Source organism: Eubalaena glacialis, chromosome 2, assembly GCF_028564815.1.
Source record: "Eubalaena glacialis isolate mEubGla1 chromosome 2, mEubGla1.1.hap2.+ XY, whole genome shotgun sequence".
Lineage (NCBI taxonomy): Eukaryota > Metazoa > Chordata > Mammalia > Artiodactyla > Balaenidae > Eubalaena > Eubalaena glacialis.
In genome coordinates, this window is record NC_083717.1 from 131,203,364 (window position 1) to 131,221,322 (window position 17,959).

The 17,959-nt window shown below is 37.8% G+C and overlaps 1 protein-coding gene across 1 annotated transcript in view; it reads right to left on the bottom strand.

Moving 5' to 3' along the window:
• Window positions 1–17,959, bottom strand: part of SNX6 (sorting nexin 6) — a 46,705-nt gene that overhangs the window by 16,459 nt on the left and 12,287 nt on the right. Inside the window, exons 5-8 of the mRNA XM_061181474.1 lie at window positions 17,782–17,903; window positions 15,714–15,837; window positions 8,499–8,594; window positions 6,035–6,140 (exon numbers count right to left, since the gene is read on the bottom strand). Coding sequence (XP_061037457.1) covers window positions 6,035–6,140; window positions 8,499–8,594; window positions 15,714–15,837; window positions 17,782–17,903 — 448 coding nt within the window. The remainder of the gene's footprint in view (window positions 1–6,034; window positions 6,141–8,498; window positions 8,595–15,713; window positions 15,838–17,781; window positions 17,904–17,959) is intronic.

Here is a 17,959-nt window from a genome sequence, read left to right on the forward strand (position 1 = left end):
TTTATTTTTCTTCCAAGCATCTTGGGGGAAAGAAAGGTTTTGTAAGCCATGATGAAGTTTGGACCTGATCTTGTGGGAATGGGTGTTATTAAACATCTTAAAATCCTAGTAGTGGTGAAATCAACCTGATAAGGATTTTAGATTTAAAAATTCTGCTGCCTTGAATAAAGACTAATAGTGGAGAGACACAGAAGGCACAGTGACCAACCAGGAAACTGCTGTGTCAGATGCTGAGGCTCAGGATCAAGGTAGTGGAAACATTAAGAGCAGAGAGGAACTAACAAAGCTGGAAGATATTTAGGAAATGTAACAGGTAGGATTTACAAACAGTAGACCTGAGGCAGGAGCTTGGGAAGCTAAATGAATGGTGGTACCACTACCCTTGGGTGCTAGGAAGCAAAGTACTCAACATCAGCACAGTACTCCTCCTAGGGCTTGCCCCACAGGACAATGCCCTTGTTGAGAAAAGATTATAATTTCAGAAGAGGAATAGCATAAGTGCAATGGTTAAGAGCATGGACCTGGAACCAAACTGTCCAATCCCAGCTTCCCAATTTACCAGCTGTATGACCTTGGGCATATCACTTAACATGCCTGTGCCTCAGTTTCCTCATCTGGAAATAGGGATAATAATGGTACTCAATTCACATAATTATTTGGAGAATTAAATGAGTTAGTAAACATTACTATAAACTTGGCACATAGTGTATACAGTACTATACAAATGTTTGCTATTATTAATGAAATCCTAGACATGCCTACTTTGTATTCCCACTTATACTAGCAGTATTTTTACAAGGCTTTTATGTGTTTATCCCCTAACAAAACAGTAATGCTTACATTATACTTTCTTATTTTGCACAAAATTACATTCAACTGATATGGCTGAAATTTGGTGACCATTTACTTATTGTTACTCAAATCTTCTATCCTGATATCTTTTATAAAGAAACTTCAACTACAAACTTCAGACTATGAACAGTAACTTGTATGTAAGACTCTTCACTATACATACCCTAACAGGTTAAGTTAAAAAAAAAAAAAATAATACTCAAAAATCACTTAAAGGTTGGTTTATTGAGAGGCAGGAATCAAAAATGGTTTTTGTGTTTAATATTGAATACACTGATAGTTTATGCTTAGGCTGACCCTGAAATTATTTTTTAGAGCAAGAAATTCCTGTATTCTAACTAACATTTGACCCTGAAATTATTTTTTAGACCAAGAAATTCCTGTATTCTAACTAACATTAGGCTTTGAGAACACTACCCTCTTTAGTTATTACAGCATTATGTGATCACGAAAAATATACAAACTATCCTGATTTTATAAATCACAGTGACTTATAAAATTATTAAGTTGAAAAGCTTAATTTTTCATAATCCAGGCTAAGTTCATTAATTATGAAAAAATAGTTTTTACTTTATAATTTTGTAAAATTTTATTACAGTTGACCCTTGAACAATGCAGGGGTTACGGGTGCCAACCCTCCCCGCAGTGAAAAATCCCTGTTTAACTTTACAGTTGCCCCTGTATCCACGGTTCTGCACCTGCAGATTCAACCTATCTCGGATTACATATTTACTGAAGAAAAATCCGCATGTAAGTGGACCCACATAGCTCAAACCTGTGTTGTTCAAGGGTCCACTATATATGTAAGGTAATTAATTATATGTAACAATCGTAACTTTGTAAAACAGGATCACTATCATCTCCCCTAAAACACCATTCCACTTGGTCAAATAAATAGAATCAGTAAAAATCACTAATATTCTGTTTTCTTAACAGATGATTCCTATAGTTCTTTATACTTCCATGGCACTAATATACACCTCTATGATAGGATTAATTAAATATATTGTAATTTTTTGCTTTTAGTGTTTATCTCACCTGCAAAATTATTAATTCCTTAATGGCAAAGACTGTTATTTTCTTCACCTTGAAATCATCAATGTCTAACATGATGGCTGGCACATAATAGATATGCCAATGTTTATGAATCAAATAACTTTTTAAGAAATTTTAAAAGTATATATAGTAGGCTTCCATTTTTAAATCATCAAATCTAAACTTAAACGTATTCCTAATTATTACAATCAACACTAGTATGTACCATTTCGTATTTACAAAGTTTTTCTTTTTTGGGGGAAGGGGGTGTGCCTGCAGGCTGGGGCCAGGGCCTAGTCGGGGAGGGTGGAGTGTGGGGTTTCCTAGGAAGGCACACAGGGTGCCGCTGGAGCCCTCAGGGTACACTGTGTGACTCTGGGTGTGTGTGGGGAGTAGGGAGTAGTGTGGGTCCTGATGGAGGGGCCAGGAGAGGATGGGTTGGGACAAAGTTTTTCTTAACAGAGGAGTGAAAGTATGAGATATTTTATCCTTAATGTTATTTTATAAACAAGGAAACCAACACAAGACTAATTATGTGACTTGCCCAAGGCTCTAAAGCAAATCAGTAATGAATTTAGGAAGGAATTCAAGTTTCCCACACTTTGACTATATAGTTCTTAACTACTGAACAGGCAACTAGGAACTACTACTTCATTAGAATGAATCTGCATACCCCAAAACGGAGGTTCGTACTTCTAGGTACCTACTGACCTGTCTGTATATCACAGACTCTGAAACTTTTTGGTTTTAGGACTCCTTTACACTCTTAGAAATTACTGAGTACCCTAAAGAGCTTTTGTTTATGGGGGTTATATCTATCAATGTGTACTGTATTTTTTTTTAAGTAAAACAAAAAATTTAAATATTTACTATTTTAAAATAACAGTATTAAAACCATTAATACGTTTGTTTTTTTTTTGGCCGTGGGGCATGTGGGATCTTAGTTCGCCGACCAGGGATAGAACCCGTGCCCCCTGCATTGGAAGCACGGAGAACTAACCACTGGAATGCCAGGGAAGTCCCATAAACCATTATATGTTAACATAACATTTTAAATGAAAAATAACTATTTATGTATTTTAAAATTAGTGAGCACAGTGACACTGTTAGATTTTTGCAAATCTCTTTTGTGTCTGGATTAATAGAAAATAGCTCCATTCTCTTATCTGCTCTGCATTCACTCTACTGTGATACGTTGTTTTTGTTCAAGTATTGGGAGAAAATCTAGCCTCAAACAGATGTGTCGTTGGAAAAGGAGGAGGCATTTTACTAATATTTTCAGAAAATTGTGAATACTCAACAAGCAGTAGTTTAAGGGTTAGTCCCTGTGGGGAATCTAAAATCCTATCAATGAACTTTGTGTACTCTATTACATTAAATCTAATGATATAAGTGATATTTATCCCAAGAATATAAGGTTGGTTTAATATTTGAAAATCAATCAACATCATTAACCATATTAATAGACTAAAAAAGAAAAACCATATGGTTATCTCAACTGTTGCAAAAAGAGCATTTGACAAAATCCAACATTCATTCCTGACTTACAAGGCATCTAGGAAAAATCTATCATCATAATTAACGGCTTAAGACTGATGCTTTCCCCATACGATAAGGAACAAGGCCAAGTTGCTTGCCTTCACCACTTCCATCAACACTGTACTGGAGGGTATAGCTATAGTATAATGGGGCAAGGAAAAGAAATAAACAGCATTCAAATTGGAAAGGAAGAAGTGTAACTGTTTTTATTAGCAGATGATCATCTATGTAGAAAATCCTAAGGAATCTACAAAATAGTTAATAAAGCTAGTAAGTGAGTTGATTTAGTAAGGTTGCAAGATATTAGCGCAACACTGAAAATACAATGTATCTCTATATATTGGCAAAAAACAACTGGAGACTGAAATGTAAAAAACACAACATTTACAATAGCATCAAAAAATAATTAGGGATCTAACTGAAGATGTATAAGATCTGTACAAAGGAAACTATAAAACATTGCTGAGAGAAGACCTAATTAAATGGAGAGATATACCATGTTCATGTCTCAGAAGAACCAATAGTGTTAAGATGTCAATTCTCCCCAAATTGATCTACAGATTCTATACAATCCCAATCAAAATCCCAGCAGGCATTTTTGTAAAAGTGACAAGCTGATTCTAAAATCCAAATGAAAATGTAAAGAAACCAGAGGGGCCAAAATGACTTTGATAAAGAAGAATAAAGTTGGAGGACTTATACAAGAAAAGATGTTCAATATCATCAATCATTGGGAAATGCAAATTAAAACCACACTGGCCTAGCAGAATGGATAAAATTTAAAAGACTGATTATCTTTATTGGCAAGGGTGTGAAGCAACTGGAACTCTTGTGCACAGCTGGTAGGAATGTAAAATGATACAATCATTTTGGAAAAAAGTTTGGCAGTTTTTTAAAAAAAGTTAATTATACACTTACACTTGACTCAGCCATTCTACTTCTAAGTATTACCCAAGAGAAATGAAAGCATATGTCCATACAAAGAATTACATACAGATGGTTTATGTCAGCTTTATTTCAAATGGCCAAAAGCCAGCAACAACCCAAATGTCCACCAACAGCTGAATGGATAAACTGTGGTATATCCATACAATGGAATACCACTCAGCAATAAAAAGAATGAACTATTGATACATACAACATGGATGAATCTCAAAATAATTTTGTTGAATTTCAAAGCCAGACCATAAAGAGTACATACTGTATGATTCCATTTATATACAACTCTAGAAAATGCAAGCTAATCTATAGAGACAGAAAGCAGATCAGCGGTGGCCTGGGGACAGGCACAGGAGGGAGCGATTACAAAGGGCCACAAGGAAACTTTTGGTGGTGATGGATATGTTCATTATGTTGACTGTAGTGATGATATCATACATATGTCAAAACTTATCCAACTGTACACTTTGAACATTGCAGCTTATTGATATCAATTATATCTCAATAAAGCTGTTAGAAAAACCCCATTTTAGTCTATCTTGCACTTTAAATAGACCTTTTCCATACATAATTTTGATCATTAAGGAAATACTAGTTCAATGAATCACATAGATCTTCCAAATGTTGACACACTTCAGTATATAATATCAAAAATATCACACTCACTAATATTATCATCCATCTCCTCAGATAAGTCTTTAATTACTGAAAAACAAGCTCATGGTGATTGATACAAGTTTTCCAAAATTCTAATTATTGCTGGAAAGCCTGACCTTTATCATTGTCAACAAACACTGTCAGCTGTTTTCCATGAAGTGTCAGGCCCATTTAATTAATTTTTAATAAAATGTCTACCAAATACTCAAGTTTCAGTAATCACAGTTTGTCTGTCAGTTGTTCTTTCAAGTAAAAATGGTATTTTATGAAAAAAAGCAGCTAGTTCAGTTGCAACTCATTCACTAAAATGCTTTTCTAGAGAGAACCATCATACATCCATATGCAAAGTGCTTTATGCATACCTCCCATTTCATCACTCAGAATATTAAAAAAAGTATACTCAAGGGAGGAGACTTTCCACAAGTAATAAGTTTCACTGCTTCATCAAGGACATTCTTTTTTTTAAATTTAAATTTAATTTTTATTTTATATTGGAGTATAGTTGATTTACAATATTGTGTTAGTTGCAGGTGTACAGCAAAGTGATTAGTTACACATATACATGTATCCATTCTTTTTCAGATTCTTTTCCCCTATAGGTTATTACAGAATATTGAATATAATAGTTCCCCTGTGCTATACCATCAAGGACATTCTTAAACGAAATTTTAAATTGCAAATGCGCTGTGGGAAAGAATACAATGACTATTAGTACAGTTTGGTGCCACTGCCTTGATTTGTGCTAAAGCACCAGCAATTTATCCACCACAGCGTTTGCAACATCGGTGTAAATGTCAACATGGTGAAAAAGACAAAAAGCATCATAGTTTTATTATGAAAGTAGTTTTGACCTCACAGACTTGCTTAAAAGGGCCTTAGGATCAAAGCTTCATAGACCACAGTTTGAGAACCACTGCCCTATATCAAAACTTTTACAAACTGTAAATAACATAATAACTTTATAAATATTCCATTAAACAATGTAAACTTTAGCCACAGAGAAAAACCTTACTTTTGTGGGATCTTGTCATTCTATCAGATTTAGCAGATGCATCCTTAACTCGGTTATGATATTCTAAAAGGAATGTTCGTTCATGCTCAAAGAAATCATCTACATCCTATGGGATCAAAAGAAAATATAAGCTTTTTTCACTTATTTGCTTTAGTCTAATACATAAATCACTTTGTTATCCTTATAATCATAAAAGATCATCAGTAAAACAGCACAGCTATCCTCTAATAATCAGACATTATATTGATTTCATCAACAAGTTCAGACTTTAAAAACATGTGTTTCTATCTATCAAGTAAGAAATCTTCTACAGTTTTGCAGCTGAAGGCTTAGAGCTCCCCATTATGGTTCAGGCTCATGTGTTATACTCAAATGTGTTCCTACTTGTGCTCCGCCTCTAACAGTCCTGTTCTCCAACAGATATACTTCTGCCAGTGGGAGTGATCATCTGCTTTATGAGAAAAAAGGGAAAAAAGCCTGGCAGACAAGTGAAAATCTGTTTCTCTTGGTCTGTTATGCATTCTATGGGCCATTCCTGAATGCTGTTCCTGAATCCCTTAGTCATTAGGGCCCTCTCTGACTGCTTTGGGGAACCTGGCCAAAGTAGCTATCTGGGAGCAATTTTCATATTAAGCAGTGTTTTCAATCTTTTCTGGAACAAAACTAGAAATACTTAAAAAATAAAAATTATTAACAGTACTTTCCTCCCTTCTAAAACAGCAATTGTTTATTGAAAAAGCACCAGCTGAAATGATTAATTTGAGACCGACATCAACAGTACACAGAAGCAAAAGTTAGTACTGATAAAATGTCATTTAAAATCTGCTAATTCATGTGTACCAGTTTTCTTAAATGTAAAAATGGAGATAAACTAACTTGCAGAGCTGTAGTGAAGATTAATGAAATGTGGGCTACCAAACACCACACTGTAAATGTTCAAAAAATGTCAGCTATTACTTCAATAAAATTATCAAAATCATAATCAATATAGTGGTTTATACTTAATGTTAAGGAAACAATTCAGGGACTTCTGTGGTGGTGCAGTGGGTAAGACTCGGGGCCGGGGTTCGATCCCTGGTCAGGGATCTAGATCCCGCATGCATGCCGCAACTAAGAAGTCTGCATGCTACAACTAAAGATCCCACATGCCACAGTGAAGATCCTGTGTGCTGCAACTAAGACCCAGCACAGCCTAAATAAATAAATAAATAAATAAATAAATAAATAAATAAGAAAAAAAAAGAAAAAAGTTCAACATTAATGCAGAAGTATCAAAATGGAAGTAAGTTCTTTTTTTGGGCCACAACGCGCGGTTGTTGGGATCCTAGTTCCCTACCAGGGATTGAACCCGGGCCCACGGCAGTTAAAGTTCTAACCACTGGACCGCCAGGGAACTCCCATGCTGAGTCTTTATTAGAAAGTAGCCACAGCACATGCACTGTCAACATATCAACTGACCTGTCTCTGCAAAATTAAAGTATAAATCAAATAGTACTTTACACCCAAGTTTTACTATAGATGTATTTATAAAAACAGGCAATGATGACAAAGCATTATTTATCTCTTATTAGTATTTACTTAATAATGTAATATAAACATTTTTCTCTTATATTTTAACGGTTAGAGTTTTCAGAAAAATCCATTTTTGTACCATTTTCAGAACATCATTAAGAAAAATTTAGGTGTTATCTCGGTAAATAATTAACTTTGTAAGTATATTCACACATATCATCTCATTCAATCTAACAATCCTGTGAGCTAGGTGGCATTACTAACCAAATTTTGAAAATGGGAAAACCGAGATTCAGAGAAAGAAAGTGACTTTTTCCAAGGTCATGTAGCTACTATGAGACAAAACCAAAACCTCAACTGAGCTCTTCTAACTCCAAATCTGAACCCAGGTCTGCCCCTAACATTTCTAAGGCCAATTGGGTAAGTGTATAAACGGAGGCAGACCCTCTGTGCCCCACCCTGTGACTCTGTAAGGCACCCAGAGGGACCTCATGTGCACGTGGCTGGACGTTCATTCCATCCTGCACACTGATCTTCTGCCCTGTGCCTTCCCTCTACTCCTTGACCACCTGTGGAGGACAGCCACCAGTGGCACAGTCTACCCACTGGCAGATGAACTCAAGGAAAAAGCCTGTGCAGGACCTGAAAGAAGGCTTGGGATTTGGGCGAGGAAATATAGGATTCTAGATACCTGAAGAATGGTCTGGTTTGGAGGAAAGGGGCATGGGCTCTGGGTGGGCAAATCCACTTGGACCTGCAGACCTATTACCCCTTAGAGAAGGGAGCTCTTGAGGAACCCAGGGCGAGGGGCCCAGTTTCCCAGGCCTAAGAAGTCTACTATCCAAACATCTCTTTTACTCTATCGTCCGCACGTCTGAAATCTCAATCTATCTCCCTCTTAAAAGAAGTAAATTCTCAAACCAACACCTCTGTTAATTAAATAAAGTCTTACCTTTACTCCAGAAACAATTACTCCATCTGCTGATTTAACCATGTTTTTAAAGAAATCTTCAAGTTTCTCTTTTTTATTTTTTCCTCGCACACTCAACTGAAAGAAAGGTTAATTTAAGTTAGCATTTCTTTTAAGATTACAAATGAGAAGTTAATGCCTCCTTTATTCTCTGATATCAAAATGGCAATCTCAAAAGGACCCCAGTTTTTAAACTTAATAAAGTGGCAATTTCATCATGTATATCAGTGATTTTCAAATTCTGGGACATTAAAGAGGAATCTGGCCTCACTCCCAAAGATTCAGGTTCAGCTGATCTACAGTAAGGCCTAGCTTTCCCAAATTTTATAAGTACATTTGATAATTTTGTTGTAAGTAACCCTCTCATCATACTTTGTCGAACACTACTATATCATAAAAAGTCAACTAAATATTAACTCAGGAAGGAGTTCCTTTGAACATGCAAAATTTACTGGAGTACAATATACCATCATACGATTCTGTAAAAGCTTTGAAAATACATTTTGCCAATTCTTCACTCCAAACCCATCCAAATATCATCTCCTCACCTGTTTTGGGGTCAGCAACTCATGATACAAAGGACACAAAAGATGACTCTGCCTGGCATGAATGGTATATCTAAAGGCAAAAGTGAGAAGCAGCTAGCTCTTTGACTTTACTACTTGCTGCATCAGGGACCCCATGAAGGAACATCCTATCTAATTTCCTTATCTACTGCCATGGCTTCAATGCCCACCTTTACGTAAGTGACTCACAAATCTCTCTCACTACCCCTAAGCTCTTTCCTGAACCTTAGATCCTATTTCCAATTGCCTACATCATATCCTTACACAGAGATTCTGCTAACCCCACATTAGAAAAATCTTAAAAGAGTACTCACTATAGTCTAATCTCCAAGTTTTCCCTCTTCCTGGTTCCCTATTCATGCCCCACCCCGCGCCATCCAACCAGTCTCTCAGATTCTCGTATATTCCCTAAAGCCCTGTACCTTTCATTAAAATTCTTGAAGTAATCTACAATTTCTTTCTCTCACAGCTCAAATTCTACCAGCAAATTTCTGAAATTTGTCCCTTTCCACTCCCACTGTCCTGTAAAAGTCCTCATTATCTCTTGCCTAGACTACTACATTGGACTACTAGTTAACATCCCTCCTCTCCTCCCTCCAATCCATTCTGCTGCTTGTGATAACTTTCCAACATCACACTTTGGAAACTTAATAAGTTTACAAAGTTTCATAATGTTCAGAGAATGAAGGCCAATCTCCTTAGCACGGTACTCAATACTTTGAAAAATCTGTTTCAACTTACCTTTCCATGTACCACTCTACCCCTAAAGAGCCTTATGTTCCAAACTGTTCTCAAAAGCAGCTCTGAGCTTTTAGGTTCCTCTGTATCTTAAATGATACCTCCTCTTTCACCAAAAATTCTTTTTTCAAAAAAATTTTTGGCCATGCTGCACAGCTTGCGGGATCTTAGTTCCCCAACCAGGGATAGAACCCGTGCCCCCTGCAGTGGAAGCGTAGAGTCCTAACCACTGGACCGCCAGGGAGTTCCCATCAATTTCTAACTTAAGAGCATATTAGAGTAGATGGAGCCACAGGAGTAGATGATATGACTTAGAGAGAATTTACAGAATTAGAAGTCTAGAGGAACTTTTAGACTTCTAGAGAACTCAGTGAGGAACCTTGGAAGAATCAGATTTAAATGAATGGATATATGGAGGATAAAGCCCACGAAAGAGACTGGGAAGTAGCTTTAGAGTTAAGACGAAAACACATCAAGAGAGATTCCCATAGATCCACAAGTACATGGGAGCCAGCATAGCTAGAAAGATATCTTAGTCAACATGGAAAAGCATGATGTATTTCACCACATTAATAGAATAGAGGAGAAAAACCGCATGATCATCTCAATACATGTACTTTTTCATTATAACACCACTCAACAAACTAGGAATAGAAAAGAACTTCTTTAAGCTGACAAATGGCATCTATGAAAAAACCCACCGTTAACATCATACCTAACAGTGAAACAGTGAATGCTTTCTCCCTAAGATCAGGGACAAAACAAGGATGTCTGCTCTTGTCACTTCCATTTAACACTGTACTGGTGGTTCTAGTCGGGGCAGTTAGGCAAGCAAAAGAAAAAAAGGAATCGAGACTGGAAAGGAGAAAGTAAAAAAGAAAAAAGAAAAGAAGCTATTAAATGAGTGTGTCCACCAAGGTGGTTGAAGGCTGTGGGGATGCAGGCAGCTCAGGGATTTGATTTCTGACTGGTGTCCCCCCCCTGTGAACAAGGCCACTATCTGATCAAGAAGAATTACTGAAATCAGCTTTAATGGAAAATGGGAGAGACCTGTCTAAAGTCGTAACCTTGTTATAAGGAACAGAGCAGGCACTCTAGGCGAGATGAGAAAGACAAAAGGGCTACTGACAGGGTCAAAGTGCAGGAGAGGTCAAGGGTCTAGATGCAGCAGTGAGTCAAAGAACAACTATAAGGGGAACAGGGAAAAAGGGAGCTGTGAGGACAGAAGGCTATGTTTGGAGTCTATAATATTAGGGTTTAAGAACTCAGAGGTGGGGCTTCCCTGGTGGCGCAGTGGTTAAGAATCCGCCTGCCAATGCAGGGGACACGGGTTCGAGCCCTGGTCCGGGAAGATCTTACATGCTGCGGAGCAAATAAGCCCGAGCACCACAACTACTGAGCCTGTGCTCTAGAGGCCACGAGCCACAACTACTGAGCCCACGTGCCTAGAGCCCATGATCCACAACTAGAGAAGCCACCGTAATGAGAAGCCCATGCACTGCAACGAAGAGTAGCCCCAGCTCGTTGCAACTAGAGAAAGCTCGCGTGCAGCAAGGAAGACCCAATGCAGCCAAAAATAAACAAATAAATGTTATTAAAAAAAAAAAAAAAAAAGAACTCAGAGGTGAAACAAGGTCCTGGGTGTGGTCACTGATGTGGCAGGAAGAAATGAATGAAGATTAGGGTGTTGAATAGGTTAAATATTTAATCTACTGCTAAGCAGACTAAAGCTATAGGTACTGGAAACAGAAGACGCAGAGGTACATAAGGAAAGCAATACTACAGGCCATCATTCCTTACAGCAGTGACCATTTCTCATAAGACTAAATGCTGGAACAAGATTTTCTAGGCCTTCCAGATGCCCCACAGCCTTTTCAGACTTCAAGACACTTTCACTCTATTTCAACAGCTCATCAGTCCCATGACCCTCTGAAGCTCAGATAGTAGAACAGCACAGACAGATTTCTTTTCCAGCACCACTGAACTGAGTAAAGATCTGAGAAACAGCATTAGAAACAAGGTTGAGAAAAACCTTTTAATTTTGGGCCTATGATCTTCTACAACCTGTTAACATACTTGTTATTAATTAATTAAAGAATATTTGCAAAACACTTTCCTGTCCATCTTTCTAGGCTTTCTCCAAAACAACCATTTGCTGATATTAAAAGGGTTACTAAAATGCATCATCATCTCTATTTATTTATTTATTTATTTATTGCAGTATTTAGCATTGTCCTGACATTTTAAAAATTAATTAATTAATTAATTATGGTTGTGTTGGGTCTTCGTTTCTGTGCGAGGGCTTTCTCTAGTTGCGGCAAGCGGGGGCCACTCTTCATCGCGGTGCGTGGGCCTTTCACTGTCGCGGCCTCTCTTGTTGCGGGGCACAGGCTCCAGACGCGCAGGCTCAGTAATTGTGGCTCACGGGCCTAGATGCTCCGCGGCATGTGGGATCTTCCCAGACCAGGGCTTGAACCCGTGTCCCCTGCATTGGCAGGCAGATTCTCAACCACTGCGCCACCAGGGAAGCCCCCATCATCTCTATTAAGCACATATTAATTTGTAAGGAAGAGGGACTTCCCTGGTGGTCTAGAGGTTAAGACTCCGTGCTCCCAATTAAGGGGGCCCGGGTTCGATCCCTGGTCAGGGAACTAGATCCCACATGCATGCCACAACTAGAGTTCGGATGCCGCAACCAAGAGTCCACATGCCACAACTAAAAAGATCTCGCATGCCACAACTAAGACCTGGTGCAACCAATAAACAAACAAACAAACAAATAAATAAAAACAACAAATATATTAAAAAAAATTTGTAAGGAAGAAAAATAAATCTACCTTGGTGGGAAAAAAATTATGAAATCCTAGGATTTATGAAAGCTATTTATAAAGCTGAACTAAACAATAATCTTTCACTTATTATTTTAACAAATATTTTTATATCTTAACAGTTAGGCACAATTCTAAAATAGTGAGGATACAATGGTGAAAAATTCAAGTCTTACTCCCAGAGAGCTTACTTTTTAGTAGGGGGAGATAGATAATGGATATATAAACAAATTTTTAAAATACAGATCTAGGGACTTCCCTGGTGGTGCAGTGGTTAAGAATTGCCTGCCGATGCAGGGAACACGGGTTCGAGCCTGGTCTGGGAAGATCCCACATGCCGCAGAGCAACTAAGCCCGTGCACCTCAACTACTGAGTCTGTGCTCTAGAGCCTGCAAGCCACAACTACTGAGCCTGCGCTCTAGAGCCTGTGAGCCACAACTACTGAAGCCCACACGCCTAGAGCCCATGCTCCGCAACAAGAGAAGCCACCACAATGAGAAGCCGACGCGCCGCAACGAAGAGTAGTCCCTGCTCTCCACAACTAGAGAAAAGCATGCACACTGCAATGAAGACCCAACGCAGCCAAAAATAAAAATAGATTAATTAAAAAAAAATACAGATATATAATTTCAGATAGTACTAAGGGCTGTGGCAATAGGATAGAGTACTTGGAGCCTGAGTACTAAGGTGGCCTTGTGCTGGTACCACCATGCCTCACTTTACACCTATGTTGCTCTACCAAATTACTGTTAAGGTTTTAGCCCAGGCCATAATAAGGGCCAGCATAAACAAACTCATAAAGGTAAAAAAGTGATGACAGCATTCTATCATGTGTTTGTTAGCAACCCTATTCATGAATCATTTTTAGATTCTTGTAATTCACAATACAGCCAGCATTCTTTACAATTCCTAGTTATTAAGTGACCACAGGCCAGTACCACATACTATACTTATGCTTGTGAGAGTACCCACACTAAAGTGCTACATTTTGAGTTACACTTTCATACCCTTTTAAAAGTTTTCTCTACTGCTAGACTTAGGACATTTTATTGTCACAGCTACTAAAACCAAACCAAGAGGGAAAATTTGTATACACAAAATTCTTTGATCTTGATGTTGACTTGTAAGCAAACAAACCACTATGCTTACATTTGTTTTCTACTAAAATTATGAGTTAATCTTGTCATCCAAATATAGATCCCAAGATCTGTATCACCCATCCACTGAAAAGAGTTTTTCCAGCACCACAAATGAAGAAACTTTCAAAGTTCAACCACCTCAAATCTCTTTTTGCATTATAACAGAGTTTTCAGGCAGGGAGGGAGGGAGGAAGAGTAAGAGCAATCAGCACTGAAGAAGGCTGGTTAAACAGATCAAGAGTCAATGATTAACCCAAAAGTAATATTGAATTCTTTAGCTCAAGTACTTCTCTGGAATTCTCCATAAGGCTTCAGAAGCCTCCAAACTCACATTTAAGAACATTAATAAATTTAATAACCCTATTTCTTTTTTTAAAATAATTTTTAAAAAATTTTATTTCATTTATTTATTTTTCACTGTGTTGGGTCTTTGCTGCTGTGCGCAGGCTTTCTCTAGTTGCAGCGAGTGGGGGCTACTCTTCGTTGCGGTGCGCGGGCTTCTCATGGAGGTGGCTTCTCTTGTTGTGGAGCACAGGCTCTAGGTGTGCGGGCTTCAGTAGTTGTGGCATGTGGGCTCAGTAGTTGTGGCTCGCGGGCTCTAGAGCACAGGCTCAGTAGTTGTGGCGCACGGGCTTAGTTGCTCCACAGCATGTAGGATCTTCCTGAACCAGGGCTCGAACCCATGTCCCCTGCATTGGCAGGAGAATTCTTAACCACTGAGCCACCAGGGAAGCCCTAATGACCCTATTTCTTAAGAAGTTCACAATTCAGGATGAAAATCAATATCCCAGTAATAACATAATATACCATCATTTAAAAAATTAATCCACTCAAGTTCTACTGAAACAGTGCATTATCACTGAAAAGGAGTCATTTTTTTTTTTTAATCAAATAAGTTGTATGTATATATATTTTTTTCTAGAGACTCGGGATTTACAGATGAGTAAAACCAGCAAATTGATGTAACCAATTATTTATACCAACAAATAATATTTACACACCAGAATAAAGAAATCAGATATAATGCAACAGCATAAAAACACTGTTCTACAACTAATAACTCAAGATGATTGATCAAGATCTAAGCCCTTAACCCATCAGTGAGAGTCGTCAATTTGCCCAGCATCTCAGCTCCACCTAGAGATGTGAGGGACTTAGGGATGGCATTCTGATCCAGATGATAGCAACACATTTTGTGTTGAATCTAAAAGACTCTTTTCTGAGACGAGGCACCCAGCAGGGATTTTTCTCACTTGATTGGGAGGTGAGGTGTTAAAGTCAAATGCTCTTCATTCCACCCCCGCCCCGGGCTCCGCCATGTTGGGTCTTGTGGGTCGTGTGGCCGCTGCCCCGGCCTCTGGGGCCTTTCAGGGACTCAGCCCTTCAGCGCCGCTACCCCAAGCCTAGCTCTTACCGGGAGCCACTCCAGCCTGCCAGAGACAATGCCGCTTAAATATCTCCCTCGCCAAAGGCAGGCGCCGCCACTGGGCACATTGTAGCGGTCACTGGTGTAGTGGTGGATGTCCAATTTGATGAGGGACTGCCACCCATCCTAAATGCCCTGGAAGTGCAAGGCAGGGAGACCAGGCTGTGTTTGGAGGTGGCCCAGCATTTGGGTGAGAGCACAGCAAGGACCACTGCCATGGATGGTACAGAAAGCTTGGTTAGAGGCCAGAAAGTCCTGGATTCTGGTGCACCAATCAAAATTCCGGTTGGCCCTGAGACCTTGGGCAGAATCATGAATGTCACTGGAGAATATATTGATGAGAGAGGTCCCATGAAAAAGAGTCATTTTAAACTGCTTGAAAAATAAGAACATTTTATAAAATGTTTTTATAAGGCCTTAAGCCTTTTCTAACAACTCCCTACTCTTTCCAATGACGCTTTAAAAATAAACCTTGATCACTACTTTGATCAATACTCACATCTTGATTATATTCCAGGAAGACATGGAAATTTAAATCTTTCCTCAAAATAGGATGTGCTGCCACACGACACAGGAACACTTCATGCATCGCAACGGTCTTCTTGAATATTGCCAAATACTCACTAGAAACAATACACAAAATTAAAGGTAAAACACTGCAGAAAAACAGCTGCAACAATTTTTTCAGCAAATACTCTTTGAATTATTCTAAATGCAAAATTAGAGATACAAAAATACAATCCATGTAAACAAAGCTTTTAGTTGAACTGTTAATGAAATATTCAATATATAAAACCCAGCTCTGAAAAGACTTCATGCTAGTTAATAGTATTTATTACATTTAAATGTTAATATTTTTAGGTTTTATGAACCTTTCTTCCTATGCAGGTTGATGTTAAAGGTAACTATAGGGGTTTTTGTTTTTAGCTTCAGAGAAAGTATACTACAAATTATACTGTACAACTTTAATAATTCAATTTCTAGATAATTACTGCTTTTAAACACCTTCGTAAAAAAAAAAAAAAAAAAATCAGAAACCAAACCTCGGTAAGCATATTTTCAACATTAATAACTATTTTCATCTAATGACCCAAGCACACAAGAAAGAAACACACCATGGAGAGACTAATTTTTGCCATTACAATTGAAGAACTGTGTTTAAAATATTTTAATATCATCAGTGAATCACAGCGATCATATAGTAATACATGTCAGTTTCGAAAAAAAAAAAAACACTCAAGGAAAAGGCCCAATATTCTTGCTTCAACTACGTGCAAGGAGGATAAGTTTTACATACCAGCAAACCAGCAGGATCAATGTTGGGAGAAGTTTGATCTCTGTGAGGGTAGTCATTCAGTGAAGACAAAAAAGAAGGATGCAGAGGATGGAGGTAGCAGGAGAATAAACCCAAGGTTCTCTGTTATCCAACCCCTAACCAGACCACAAAAGAATCATGATCAGGGCCACTGGAAAACCACTGATTCTTTCAATATTAATGTGCTCTGCTAATTTCCAGCTTTCAGTCTTATAAACTATAGAATTATATATATGTCTGCTATCAGACTACTGCTTGCACTCAGTATTGACAGAATTCTTAAAATATCTGTCACACTTTAACAAAGAAGACCTACTTTGTTCATTTATCTTGTCAAGAGTTTAGCATCTGAAGAGGAGTCTAGTATCACTGTGAAAATATGCTTAAAAACTGAAATTCAGTGCAAGAAAAGGAAATGCACAAAGGGGAGAAATGACCAGAAAAAGAGTGATGAAGGTGATGATAATGCAAGGAAAGTTATTTCCTTGTATAACTCTCAAAATACAGAAAAACAATATGCAGCAAATCCAAAATTATTTCGAATGTTTAATAAAAGAGGAAAAACTGTATTTTCAGCAAATATGCTAAAAATGAAATAGAAATTATCTCAATTTTTTCAAGGATTTAATATGTCTAGTATATATGAAACTAGTAATCATTTAATAAAAAACATTAAAAAACTATTCTCTCGTTACTTTGCTCCTATTCTTTTCCCTTCAGCCAGAAGCCACAGGCAGAGAAAAGAGGAGGGGGAAAATTACACACACACACACACACACACACACACTTTTTGAAAAAGAAAGCAGAATATATTCAGAGTTGCTCAGTGCACACTTCTATGAGAAATAGAAGTCTTGGTAGTATGCACTTGTCAAAAAAAGAGAACCAGGTGAGTAGTGACTAAGGCCTTGTAAATAAAAAATGAAACGATTTACACTGTGCTTTAAAAAGTCATTATTTCCCTTTCCACTATTTTTTATAAACTTTTGGATCCTCTGTTTTCAATTTTCAGAGTCTATGGAAAACTGTAATTTAAAGAATTTTACAGTGCAGACAATTATTCTATAATTTTCCTGTAGGCTCTGATCATGATCATTAACACTGGTTGTATGGCTTAAACCTATATCTTCCAGAAAGGGTCAATGTGGTGAGATGATTGAAAGGATGGGATATCAGAGAGCAAAAAAACAAAAACAAAAACAAAACAAAAAAGGCATTAAAATAAGCACAATTAACAACAAAAATCACATACGCTTCCAGCTCCTGTTTCATCTTTGTGAATTCTTCCTTTGTCATAGACCCTTCTCCTTCTCCAAGTTTCTGTAATTTTTCCCTTGAGGCATCAAAATCAGGTCTTGGTGGTGCTGGAGGGATCTGTAATGGAACCAATCACTAGTTTTGTTGTTGTTGTTGTTTGACCGCACTGCATG